Below are 13,675 nucleotides of genomic sequence, written 5' to 3'. Positions count from 1 at the left end.
ACTTGTTAATTTTGGAAAGGACTTTTTTTCAGGTTTAAATGTCTGTATAAATTTTTTATGAAACATAAAACAAACTATTGTGTAAATATATATCTGCTGCTACAAGGATGGCAGAGGCAGGCAAATACAGTATACTTCTATTGTACATTCACTTACATTAGACGTATTTTACATATATTTGTCAAATAAAGGTAACAACATAGTTGACTGGCTATTCATCTAACAGATTATCTACATGCAGGTATTTTTTTAATCTTTAGAGAGTGTGAATCTGTTTTAGCTTACTATTGCAGAAGTGCTACTTTGTTTTTCAGAGCTTCTAGACTTTGTACTGTAAAACAAAACATAACGTTTCAACATAAAAACACGAGTTATCCCTTGTGCTATCTTAGATGACCCCACCCTTACATTGACGTGTTCTCCCTACCATGACAAAGGTGGATAAAGGTGGAAAGATTTCATGCAATCCATGGACACCAGTGAGGTTCACAAATAATTGAAGAAAAAAGGTTCAGCGCACTGTCTAGTGGGTCTAGATGACCCAACTCCGAATGTTAAAGTGCCAAGGATAGCACAAGGGTTATAGGGCTGCCTTAAAATTTTAAGTCAAGTTAACAAACTTGATTTATTGTGTTAACATACCCTTTTGTTGTATTAAATTAAAATATCTTGTTTATCCAAAGTACAGGTGTTTTATTCGGAGATGGATTTGAAAGTTATGTAAACTTGTTTTGGTTTTGTTATCCATCCATCCATCCATTTACCAAGGCTGTGTCCAACCAAGGTGTCCAACCCAAACCCTCCTCCTTCAGTGTGTGAGTGTGAGTGCGTGTGCATGTGTGTGTGCGTGCGTGTGTGTGTGTGTGACTGGTCTAATTTTGTCAACTCATTAAAAAACTTCAAAGTGTGTTAGGCAAGGGGTTTCAATCAAATAAAGCTGCAAGTGTTATCCAAAAGAACACATATTTATTTGACTAGACCTGATGAAAACAACAAAAGAAATAAAAATGAGAACTGCAATAGTTGAACACCAAGATTCCTCCGTGATCATTTTCTCAACCTGCTGCATCCCTTTTAGGGCTGCCTGAGCCTAACCTGGCTACTGTTGGGTGATGGCAGGGTACACCCTGGACAGGTTACAAGTTTGTTGCAGGGCCATGCAATCACACACACAAACCAAGGGGCTATTTAGAGTACTCAATCAACTTTTGAAGCATGTTTTTGGAGAGTGGAAGGAAACACAGGTGGAATGAACATACAAACTCCACACAGAAAGGCTCCAGCTGGAAGTTGAACCAGAGGTAAGAGCACTAACCACTGTGCCATCATATGATTGAGATGTGGGACAAGGCTGAGGATTCTAATATTTTTTTATATCACTGTGAGAGAAGAGTACATACAGCTTTCAAAAGCATCGCTATACAACAATTTCAAAGACTACATAAGCATAGATAACCTATACATTTCAGAAAACTATTAAAACAAGGTACATCAGACATCTCAACATACTGGAACTAGACCAACATCACGTAACCTAAGTCAAGCCCAAATTCTAAAGGCCCAGACACACTAAGCTTGGGTTATGATACTTTTAGAAAATGCAATGTTCACTCACCCCCCATGTTGTTGTTGCTAATAAATTAATAAAGTGTTTGTATGTTAGATGTTTTCCATGATCAAATCTCACATTAACTTCTAGGAATCCTGTCACTGAGTGTTGCTTTCTGATGTTACATTTCTAAAAACAATCTTTGTAGGACTTGATTTAGCCTTTGACTGTAAATGAGAACTGGACCAAGTGAAGCTCAAAATGACTTGCTTCTGGTTCCAATGAAATGAAATCAGTTCTGTTGTCATGTTGGAACTAGAAATTGTCAGTATGCAGTGATTGGTCCGAATGCGTCTAAGTCATCATTTCTATGGCAACCACTTTCACCAATCAATAGAAAGCTTGTTGGCTGTCCACAACCCTACCACTTGAAAGCTGGTTTGGGAGAATCTGTCACATGTTTCGAACGTTTGATGTGAGGCCACATACTTTTACTGAGGCATCGGATTGGTCAGTGTATAACTTGCACTACAGAAGAAATATATAGAAATGTCACGAAGAAAAGACTCAAATTAAACACACAATTTTTCAATACTGGCCAGTTTCATCACAAGAGTCTTTGGGTTATAGACCGGGCCAGTGCTCAATCTGCTGTTGTTCTGAAATGAGGTATCAGAGACGAGAACAAAAACACACAACTACACTGTTTTTGTAGTAACCAATGCAGTGCCACCCAGTTCTGTGGCAGGAAGTGGGACTCTGTGATCCAACATGGTGCTGCAGACAGGCACCGCTTGCCTTTCGGGGCCCCTGCACACCATCAGGTCTTCCTTCCACTTTGATCCTGTTTGGGCTTCAGCATGAAACTGAACTATTGTTAAGGGGGGCTCTGCTGAACTGTGAAACATCTCTGTCTGACCATTTGTTTTGGAGACTGGTGGATGAAAATTGGTCTTTGTTTTCTGTAGGAGTTCCAGTTCTGTTGCTCCATTTTCTGCAAAACAAATGGCAGATATTCATTAATACACCATCCTGTCAAATCATCTAATGGCTGAATTAACTCCTTTCAATTTTGTTTGTTGCCACGTGTGTATAAGATTGTGCACTTTTGCATGCAGAATGCTTCTTCTAATTTGTTTAAACAAGCTGCTCTCAGGGGTTCAGTAAATTCCAGGGAGATGTAGTGATAAGATGCCAACCTAACAATCCAGTGTAATTTTATATTTCTAAATATTCCACAGACAACATCAGTGGTTCTGTAACAATGCGTTTGGGAATGACAGCAAATAGGAATTGTAAACCTACAGCTGATGCTGACCAATAGAAATGGTTTCTAACTTTCGGCAAATGTAATCACAACAGATCTCCAAACTGCAAGTGGCCTTTAGATCAGTTGAAGGAACATGCAGAGGGCTTAAGGGAATGGGCTTCCACGGCAAAGCAGCTGGATCCAAGACATGCATCACCAGCTACAATGCAAAGTGCCAGATGCGGTGATATGAGTCATGCCATCACTAGACTCTAGTGTAGAGAAGACATTCTCTGGAGTGATCTTTGACAGGATCATAATGTCAAGTCTGCTGAACTTATGATTATGCTGTGTAGTTATTTTTCAGGAGCTAGGCTCAGCCTTTTAGGTATCAGAGGAAAAAAATAATTTCCTGTAAACACACCTAAATCTCTTGAAGCTGTTATGGCAGCAAAAGGTGGATTGACATATTTCAAATTCAACTTTATTTGTATAGCACTTTTCCTGCTACAAAGCATTTCAAAGTGCTTTCCATGATAAAATAGATCATACTAGGATGAAAGAAATAGTTTAATAGCACACATAGTAAACAAAATAAATAAAAACACATAAAAGCCCAACACACATACACATCCCACAAGTACAATCAAAAGAAATCTTACTAGTCATTAATAAAATAAAATCAAAACATGAAAAAAAAAAACCATGAAAATGTGTAAAAACTACATTATCTATGCTTTTTTTTAAACGTTTTTTCAGGCAGGCTTTTCCACAAGCGAGGCCCACAGTGATGAAATGTGGCCTCACCTTGGGCATTATTTCTGACCTTTGGGACCCCCAGCAGGCCTTCACCTGCGGACCTGAGGGCTCTGGGAGGGTCATAAACTAAAAGTAAATCTGATAAAAATGAAGGGACAATTCAATTTAATGATTTCAAAATTGGAGTAATGTAGTAGTGCATCAGTTTTGAACAAGCTGCAGCCGATTGATAGTATTATTCTTATGCCAGAAAGAAGAGCATTACAATAATCTATTCTAGATGTAATAAAAGTATGGATTAGTATTTCAGGACTGACTTGAAAAAAGCACAGCAGTCAGTCACTAGTATAAATATGTTTCAGTTGGTAAGTTCATGCCACTAGCAGTACTTCTGGTTGCATCTTTTCCATTAACCAGAGATAAAGAGTGTCATTCTGCATAAACATTTGCTAAGCTTTCACTTGCTAAATTTGGTCATTGAATAAACTCCTGCCGAGCTTTTACTCTAAAAGTTCTCTCTAACTTTATTGGCAAATGTGCAGATTTCAACTGACTCAAAAGTTTCTTTGTCCACCAGTCTGCTCTGTATTGCATTTTTGGTAAAGAAGAGTCAATGTATAGGTTCTTTGAGGCCTCATATGCTCTTCTCAACCAACGGATGTGTGCTGGAGCCAAAATAACTGGTAAGAGAGTTGTGCTGACCCATGGGAGGTCTATGAGAAGAGAACAGAAACTCTGGAGTTTCTAACAGTGATGAACGTCACACTTCATCACCTCCACAAGACTCTCAGAGGTTTGCTCTGCATGTCAGCACCCTTTCCTTTTAGGAAGACACATTGGCACTTAAAATACAACCTAAATATTTCGATGCAAGTTGTTATTTTTGCATTGCTTTACTTTTTAAACAAACTGTGACATAATTTTCCTAAAAGCTGTTGTATGTTCCATAGCATTCAAGTGAAAAGTGAAAAGTTTTTGTGCAAATTTCTGTGTGATGAACTTTAAAAGAAACAGTAAAATAATTATTTTTTTGCTCACCAGGGTTACTTCTGATTCTGCTTTTTCTTCTTAAAATGACACACCAAAGGGCCAGAATCACAAAGGACCCGATGATGACCGGGACCACACAAATCCACAGACTGGGGCTAAGCTCTAAAGGGGGGGGGGGGGGGGGGGGGTCACAAATATTTCATTAAGCACAGTTATCGTACAAAAATTAAAGAATTAGCAGTCAACTAACATGTTAATTTCTTTCTGGAATTTACTATATGCGATGATACTTACGGCTGGATTCCACCGGCTCGCTTAGACAGACCTTCAGGAGAATGTCCCAATTCTCTCCATCCGGACAGTTTCGCTTGTCCATGACAAAAGCAGGCTGACGACTGAGGAGGTCAGCTGCAGGGTTACCCTCCTCTGAACTAGTATTTGAGATTCAAACTGCAGAAAAGCAAAAAAGACACAGGAGGGATGTGATGGGAGGATTTCTGTCATGAATGTAAAAAAAATCAAACAGGTGTTTCAGTTCCTCATTTAGTCAGAAAGCGTGAATCCCTTCATGTGCCCCACTGGGGCTGAGACGCAGCGAGAAACAAGAGGTTATAACTTTATTTAAAGAAAAATACGGGTAAAGTATTGAATTATTTCTGAATTTTTTTTGAATGTACAAATAACTAAGTTTGAGGCCAGGAAAGTTGTGAATGAAGGTACATTTACTCCAACTGTCCACCTGGGTTGTGCAGACAAGAATCCAATACATTTATTTTAGTTTCTATACTAAATAGGCCATGGACAAAAATATGTCCATCTTCTGCTTTCAGGGACAGTCACGGTGGAACACAGGAGAAGAACAACACATTGGAATTTATAGGCATTTGTTAATTCATTTTTTAAATCATTTGAAAACAGAGCCTTTGGGGTTGGAAACCACAAGGAAAATAAGGTAACACTAAACAACAAGGGATAAAAAAATGAACAAATGAAATCAAACAAGAACCATAGAATAATTATCACTCACCTTTAAGTGATAGCTTGAGAGACGAACCAAAAGCAACTGAAATGAACTGTTAACTTCAGTCAGTGACACAACTGTTCATTCATGTGGTATGAAAGAGGGCACAACTTACCACCTTCTACCGATGATTCACAGTCCACAGATCATAGCTCTCATGTTCATACAGACTGTTTAGATTGATGGGGGACAGGTTATAGGGGGCAGTGTGGCTTGTTACAAAATATTTCTTCACGGCACTCTCTTGTCCCCGGTTGATGCCCCTTGGTGGTAGCTGTCCGGTAATCATACCACCTCTTAAAAAAAGCCCTTAAGCGACCAGTGTAACCCTTGTGCTATCCTAGGCACTTTAACATTGGGAGTTGGGTCATCTAGACCCACTAGACAGTGCGTCAAACCTTTTTTCTTCAATGATTTGTGATCTTCACTGGTGTCCATTGATTACATGAAATCTTTCCACCTTTATTCACCTTTGTCATGGTAGGAATGACACGTCAAAGTAAGGGTGGGGTCACCTAAGATAGCACAAGGGTTAAATGAATACAAAACAGGACAATGGAAATCAATAAATGAAAGAAGGAAAACAATGTGAAGGATCAGAGGTGTAGACAAAAGCTAATGAAGGAGTCTAGAGAAGGCCTTGGAGAGGATGCAAGAAGGTCTGGGGAAACTGCCTTTCCCTGACCTGAAAGCACATGGCAGCCCCCCTGGTATAACTGGATGAGGCCTCAGTGGACATCGAGGCCTGAACCGTGAGGATTGTACTCCTGGATTTAGTTTGTGTTTCTCGGTTTTGATCTTTTTTTGCTTTGAGTTATTCCTTGGTCAGTCACACCAGGTTAATGTTGATCATGATTCACACCTTTAGTCATTTAGTAAATTACCCTCTGCATATTTAACCCTGGTGCTATCCTAGGCACTTTAACATTGGGAGTGGGGTCATCTGGACCCCACAAGACAGTGCACAAAACCTTTTCTTCAATGATTAGTGATCTTCATTGGTGTCCATGGATTACATGAAATCCTTTTCACCTTTATCCACCTTTGTCATGGAATGGATAACACATTAATGTAAGGATTGGGTCATCTGGACCTCATAGGATAGTACAAGGGTTAAGTTCCTCTTTTTTTGCTGCCGTTTGTTTTGTCAAGTTGAAGTTTATTTATTGAATGTTTAAGTTTCTACTACCAAGCGCAGTCTCCTGCATCTTGCATCCTACACTGCCGGTTCCTGACACTAGATGTCACAGTTTGGACTGCTGCCCTCCCTTTACCTGGCTCTGGATAGGCAGAAGAGGGATTGATGGATGTTTTCCTCTTTAAAAATCAGCTCCTAAGTATTATAATTTTAATCTTATTAAAGAGCATGGGATTTGTTTGATGCAAATGACTGATCTTAACAATCTAGAATTAAAAGAACTGAGAATCATAAAATATCAAAAATGTAGCTCATCTGTAAAGCCTTCAATTGTCCACTTAGGTTTACACTGCAGAGGAAATTTTCATTCAAGCTAACATTTGAGACAGTAATGACTGATTAAAAAAAGATGACTATACACTATTTTAACTGTCACTTATGTTTGGCAGAAAGGAAGCTCTAGGCTTAATTTAACTTGTGCTGCTGCCCTCTCACCTCATTTCATCTTTGGTTGTGTCATCAGAGTGGAAGTGGGGGTAATGATCATAATCTATATATCATGACTTTTGTTCAAACAAATTTTAGGGTTGCTGTTCATAAACTGAGAAATTCTATGTTCACATTTTGCCATTGAATACAAGTACCATCGCTTAATCACCTCTTTTAAACAAGTTCTTCAATTGAATTTAACATCTTAAATAAGAACAAAACTATATCACCCAGAATACCTCCTTCTTAAATGCAAAAAAGGAACTAAAGTAGTTATTTACAAGGTATTTCAAAAAAGACATAAAAACAGAATTCAGAGAATCAAAACCCCGAAGGTAAAAAAGTTTCAAGCAGAGGGGTTGCAAATCATTGCAAATTTGCTAACTTTCATACCTTAAAGAACACTGAAGTTTTTTTTATAAATATTTATTGACATAAAACAGTTTTTCATTGAAAAGAAACACAAAACCTGAGATAATTTCAATTTTGCACATTGCAGGGATTGATTGTCAACAATCTCATTGGCAGAGAATGAACACCTGAGAATGACATCACACTATTTCATTCACATGTTTGCGTAAAATAAAGCATTAATGTGTTGAAAACAGAAATTAAATGACAGTAAAAAATCTTCAAGTGTTTTGATTCTATTACTGAAATCAATACAGTCCAGAACGCTGCACCAGTGTACAAGACCGATTCTTGTCAGGCACAGAAGCAGCACTGCAGAACAGATCAGACATGGCCCACTATTCACTCCACTACAGTCATCTGTATGACCAGGATGGAAACAGGAAGTCTTTGATGGAAAGACATGGAAAAAATAAACTATTCCACAGAAATGCCACACAAGGGGACAGCTGAATGGAAAGCTTTCTGGTCCAAGAGATGGATCAGAACTGTTTCATACATGCTGTATGCCTCAAGCAGAAGCAGTGATTCTGGGCCTTTAGTGTCAGTCTTAAGGACAGGTATGTCATTCGCAAAATCAAATTCTGATTCCAGTTTGATTCCAATCGGATTGTTCAGGTCAGGGCCTGTGAGCCTGACAGCTCATCATGGTTTGAACATAAGTGGCTTCATTGTCACAAAAGTGAAGTTGTAGAACCTCGGCAGGCCCTGGTGACTGATGCTGCTGAATTTGTCCCAGTAAAATGGTGGGAGGCCATCCTGTGTGGTTGGACCGTTCACCGCCTCCGCAGTAAAATCTCCTGCCATGAAGAAATCTGTCACCTGGAAGGAGAGCAGCCCAGGAGAAAGTTAAAATCTGAGCATTGATAAAAGTATGGTGTGTTACAAAACCAATGCCAGTCTGATCAGGGAGTACCTTGGAATCATAGCACCCATCTGGAGAAGATTTCCCAGATTTAAGGTCATTACGGCAGCAGATACTCTTGCAGGGGTCGCCCTTGGAGTAAGGATCCTTCTTATAGTCTGAAAGCAAAAATGAGCTCTTAACTATAACAAAAAAACAAGAATATTTGACTGTTTTATTGCAAAAGAATAAGTTATTACCATTAAATCTCATTATGTGCTTCAAGGAGTCCAGATCTTTGACAGCAGCCTGGTCACGGCGGAAAATCTTGGCCCTGGGACACAGATCATAGGAGAAATCCTCTCCGTACTCTTTCCACATTTCGACATAACCACTGAGTGTGTAGATGCTCCTGTGGAAGGGAATGTTGTAGGATGGCCAGTAACCTGGGACAAAAGAAACAGAGGGACAGTGAGGGGGGGAACGTCAGGGTGAGAGAGCAGCAGGTATGCTTGCTACCTCTGCGCAGAGCCTGGGTCTGGTCTGAATATTCCACCAAGCTGGGGATCTGCTCCACCACTGTCAGAGCACCGTCATCCAGGCTGTGGCCCAGCTTCACTTTGCTTCTGTCCAGCACCATGTACTGGTTGTTGTAGGTGCCTGCAGGTGGTTAAGAGAGTTTTTGCTCTTAATTCCCACAAAAAAATCCTAATCAGCTTTTTTTTGGTATATTCTTTAATAAATTTGTGAAAAACTACATGCAGAAGGACAGAATGTCCTTGGAGTTAAAAATATATTTTTCTTGTTTAACTTTTTAACACGATAAAGATGATGACTGCTAAGGCCACACAGACCAGAGTTGTACTTGGAGAAGGTTTTGGCCCATTCCTCTCCCGTTCGCGCTAAACTGTGGGCGAGCCGGACCCTCTGCCAGGCCAGTAGGCTTTTAGGAGTGACGGTGTCAAACAGAGAAGAATTAAAGACGTTGTTGGTCGTCTGAGTCATCATCAGACCACTGCCAAGGAGGTAGAAATCATCTAGAGACACCAGGAAACCTGAGAACACAATCTAAAGTCAGATATGAAGGGTTTTATAATTCCTCAGGAAGAAGGCAGAGCCAGGAGTTCTTAGCCTATGGACCGGGGTAGCTGCTGAAGGAGAGTTTTCCTGTGGCTGTATGAGGCTCAGAGATGTGGAAATCCCAGTGTTTGTAGATCCGCATGGTGGCAGCATATGTGTACCAACTGGAATGAGCAAACAGGAGGTTCTCAAAGCCTGGCAGCATCTGGGGGGAAGAACAGGAACCATTACAGAGAACCTAAAGTTCAGGAGTTATGGAAAAAATAAATGTGCTCAAATTAAAAAAAAAAAAAAATTGTAACTCAGTCTGAGCCATTGAGTCGTTGTACTGGGCTGAGTACCGGTAAGTGTGACGTCACACTCAGAAAACTACTTTTGCTAAGTCAGTTCAGTCGCCATTATTTCGTGATACGAACGCTGCCATGTTGGAGCCAGACGTCAGTAAAGTGATTGGTCTGAATTGGTCTGAATCATCATTACTATGGCAACCACTCTCGTCAATCAGGAGTGAGCTTGTTGGAAATCCACACCCCTAACAATGAAAGTGCGACTCAGGAAAATCTATCAATCAAATGTTTTGAACGTTCGACTTGAGAAAGTATACTTTCATTGAGGCGTCTGATTGGTCAGTTTATAACTTGAATAACTTACACTACAGAGAAAAATGTCATGAAAAAGATGATGATTACCAAGAACATATTAAAAAAGGAATGGCTATTCTGACAAACAGAATGCCTGGGTAATAGCAATAGCTGTTTATTTCGTAATAGAAGTCTATGGGATTTTGACTCTTTGAACCAACGGCTACTTCCTGCTTGGAACATGAGGAGGGAGTTCTTAAAGTCCTGTTCCCATATGCAGGAAATGTTCTGAGCGAGGCTTTTATTTATTTTACACAGATATCTGAGGATTTTTTAATAACCTTATCACTTTTACATTACATCCATCCATTTTAAACCCATCTTGTCCCTTTCTGGGTCACGGGGCTGCTAGAGCCTATCTTTTGGGCAAAGGTAGGGGACACCCTGGACAGGATGCCAGTCTGTTGCATGGCCACAAATCATACACCCATGCACAAACACATTCACACCTAGGGACATATTAGAGTGACCAATTAACCTATGAAGCACGTTTTTGGATGGTGTGAAGCCGGGGGGCTTAGAGAAAACCCACACATGCATCGGGAGAACATGCAAACTCCACACAGAAACGTTTGATGATTCTTTTTTTTGCAGTGACGAAACATCATCCATATCTATCTGGATTCATGTGGTTTTTGTTTGTTCTTTGGGTCAAAATCCGCACTAAAAGCAATAAAGGGATAACAAAGAACAAAGTCTACAAACATCAATACAGAAAAACACAGATAAACACCTGAAAAACTCACAATCCCAGAAGTGAAACATAAAAAAAACACTTGAATCTCATCATGTGATGTTATAAGTAAATCATTTCAGAGCATGTCTGTGACATCTAGCCATATTTCTCTCAGTTTTATTGTTTTTGAAATGAAGCTAGTGTAGTTGTCAGCTTTGTACTTCTTGAAGCACTGTCATGAACAACATTGTAGACAGTTTATAAAACTGTTTAACGTTTCATCCAAGATTTTCATTTAAACGGTTGTTGTCAAACATGTAGTGAGCTGCTCTGTAAAGAGCATTCACAACCTATTTAACCGCATAGAGAGTTCTCTGATTAAGTTTGTGACGGTACTCTGCAGGTCATTTAATTGAATGTTTTAGGTCAAATTAACACCATTTTTGTTTTGTTTGTAGTTTTTAAATAATTGGCCACAAAAGATGCCAAAAGGCTGATAAAATATATCTATTAAAATGTGCACCCTTAAAACTAGAGGCTAGAAGAAGCTTTTTAATGTTGATCAAAAAGGCATGTAAAAGTAAGCAGTAATAAAAAAAGTAGTAAAAACAAAAAAAGAAATGAAACTGCACATTTATTTGCCTTATTTTAAAAATGCATTTAAGATGTGGAGCAGCACACTGGATCCTGCGGTAAAGTCCTTCTGTGTGAAAACATTCTTGTCTCAGCAGATTTTTCTTTTTAGCTCTCTCACCTTAATAAGTGCAGAGCAGTGCCCCATCCCCGGCAGTTTGAAGTCCCGCAGCAGAGGTTTGGAGTCAGGGACCAAGGCTGGGATTAGATCCAGCAGGTCTCCGACTGCATTTAGAAACTGGATGTCAAACAGCGATAGCGGCTGCAGAGACAAAAGCCAGACGAGCAGCAGCTCTGAAATGGGGAAGCTGTTGGCATTTAAAAAAGAAAGCCACAAACACATGATAAAGAGCATCTAATATGGTAAAAAATCAAACCAGAAGAAATGGGACAAGTCTGTAAAAGAGGCTGTTAGGATTATTAAATGTTTATTTCTAAAATGGAAAAGCTCTCACTTTTTTGCCTTGCTTCTTGGCCCAAGCTGCCGCGCCCGCTTGCAGCCCGTCTATCTGGGCCATGATGAAGCCGGCGTGTTTCCACAGAGGATCAGAGCTCTGATTCAGTTTCACCTGCTGTCTGACCCAAGAGTCCTGGTTCCTACAACCACAGGCACACTTCCTGGTTATTGGTTATCAGTTAAACAAAAAAAAGGAATCAATCCTTGTAGAACCAAGAACATGCTTTAAAGTTATGAAAAACTGGGGAGTGAGAGCTTTTTAAAAGCATTACAGTAGCTAGATAAAAGCAAATAATGGATCCAAATCAATACTTTTTACTAGCAACACAAATCGGTGCTGACTAAACCGGTTTGTTGAAACTGTAAAATGTTTTTCATTGATCAGATTAAGTCAAGTGAGCAGTTCTTTGGAAAGAGGAAATGATACTGGAAGACATTTGAGACTGCTTTACTGCAAACTCACTCCATGAAGGTCTTCACTGGGTCCAGGACCTTTGGGTCCTTGACCAGCTGCGGGTACATGTTGGTGTAGTGGTCCATCATCTGTCTGAGGAAGAACAGTATGTGAGAACACTAACCGAAGGAATCAAGAAGTAAAAAGTACTACATCTACATCTCAGTTAGTTTCATTACATTTCTTGAATCTGTCTTCACCTGTAAAAGGAACCCAAAGAAATGCAACTGGCATGATGCTTACTGAGCAGTGAGGAAACCTTCCAGGTATCCAGCCAGGAAAAAGGTGATCTCGTCATCTTCTGGGGTCTTTCCATATCCGGCACGGATCTCCAGGATACTCCAGCCGGAGGTGGATAGGGTGTTGTTCAGGTAGCCGTAAGCATCCCCTTCTGTCTCCAGAACTCCCTCTTTCAGCAAAACTAGCTTGTGCTGAGCGTCCCAGTACACAGTAGCTGCTGTTAACTCTGGAAAAAATATGGAATCAGTATCTAGAAAACACTAATAGAAATGCACGAATTAACAATTTATCTTAGAAAAAAAAGTTGAGCTAACTGGACATCTTAAAAAAGTTGATATTGATTGTTTAATCTTCAGTAAAACATTAGTTTGAAAAGCATCTTTCCTTTGCTTAAAACATTAACAATAATAATATTATAAGGTGAGATTAAAACTAAATTACTTTTTAAAAATCACGTCTAGTATCTGGATTTTTATGCATAGCTACTAGTAAAAGAGAAAGTTAAAAGTTGTTTGGGGATTACCCTTCTTTTTGGCTCAACAAGCTAAACTTTAAATCACAACAAAGTAAACTTAGTTAAAGCAATTGTTTGTTTGAACTCTTTTTTAAACTAACATAATCTGTAAACTATTATTGCACGAATAGCCAAGATCTTCTCAGAATTGTCCCACTTACTTTGAGAAGAAGCGAAGGTCGCAATCACATGAAGTAAAAGAAAGACTTCCAGCTTCATTGTGGAATAAAGAGGTAAAAGTCGAAGGACATGCAAAGAAGAAGGCTAAGGCTGGAGCAGCACGGAGAAACTGATATTTAGCAAGGGGCTAAAATGAAAACCAAATGTTATATTACAGAAGGAAAGTTTCAGGAAGCCCCTGAGTCACGGGAGCAGAACAGGTCCTGATTGGCTGCCAGTCGGGAAGAGGAACAACACTGAGCGAAAACGGAAATTTCTGATCTCGTATAAGGCGATTTAAGTAGGAATCTAACAGAGCAAACGCATTTTCGGAAAAACAGATACACGGTCTTGGATAAAAGAAAAACACA

General features: G+C 39.5%; 1 protein-coding gene and 1 long non-coding RNA gene across 2 annotated transcripts; both read right to left on the bottom strand.

Moving 5' to 3' along the window:
* Positions 1–2,174: 2,174 nt before the first annotated feature.
* Positions 2,175–5,001, bottom strand: LOC111947809 (uncharacterized). The gene is made up of 3 exons (XR_002873743.2): positions 4,842–5,001; positions 4,596–4,709; positions 2,175–2,543 (listed from the first exon to the last, which is right to left on the bottom strand). It is a non-coding gene; the product is annotated as an uncharacterized LOC111947809 (long non-coding RNA).
* Positions 5,002–7,638: 2,637 nt separating this feature from the next.
* Positions 7,639–13,673, bottom strand: plbd1a (phospholipase B domain containing 1a). Its single transcript, XM_004071780.4, has 11 exons — positions 13,307–13,673; positions 12,635–12,857; positions 12,401–12,484; positions 11,936–12,077; positions 11,602–11,742; positions 9,591–9,735; positions 9,305–9,505; positions 8,970–9,110; positions 8,711–8,896; positions 8,523–8,629; positions 7,639–8,428 (listed from the first exon to the last, which is right to left on the bottom strand). Exons 1-11 carry the CDS (start codon positions 13,362–13,364, stop codon positions 8,252–8,254), a joined length of 1,605 nt encoding a protein of 534 aa, XP_004071828.1. The 5' UTR covers positions 13,365–13,673; the 3' UTR covers positions 7,639–8,251.
* Between the last annotated feature and the right edge of the window lie 2 nt (positions 13,674–13,675).

Source organism: Oryzias latipes, chromosome 8 (assembly GCF_053564925.1).
Source record: "Oryzias latipes strain Hd-rR chromosome 8, Olatipes_Hd-rR_3.1".
In the NCBI taxonomy this organism is placed as follows: domain Eukaryota; kingdom Metazoa; phylum Chordata; class Actinopteri; order Beloniformes; family Adrianichthyidae; genus Oryzias; species Oryzias latipes.
The sequence above is the reverse complement of the archived record's forward strand: the minus strand, read 5'-3'. Positions and strand labels throughout refer to the sequence as shown.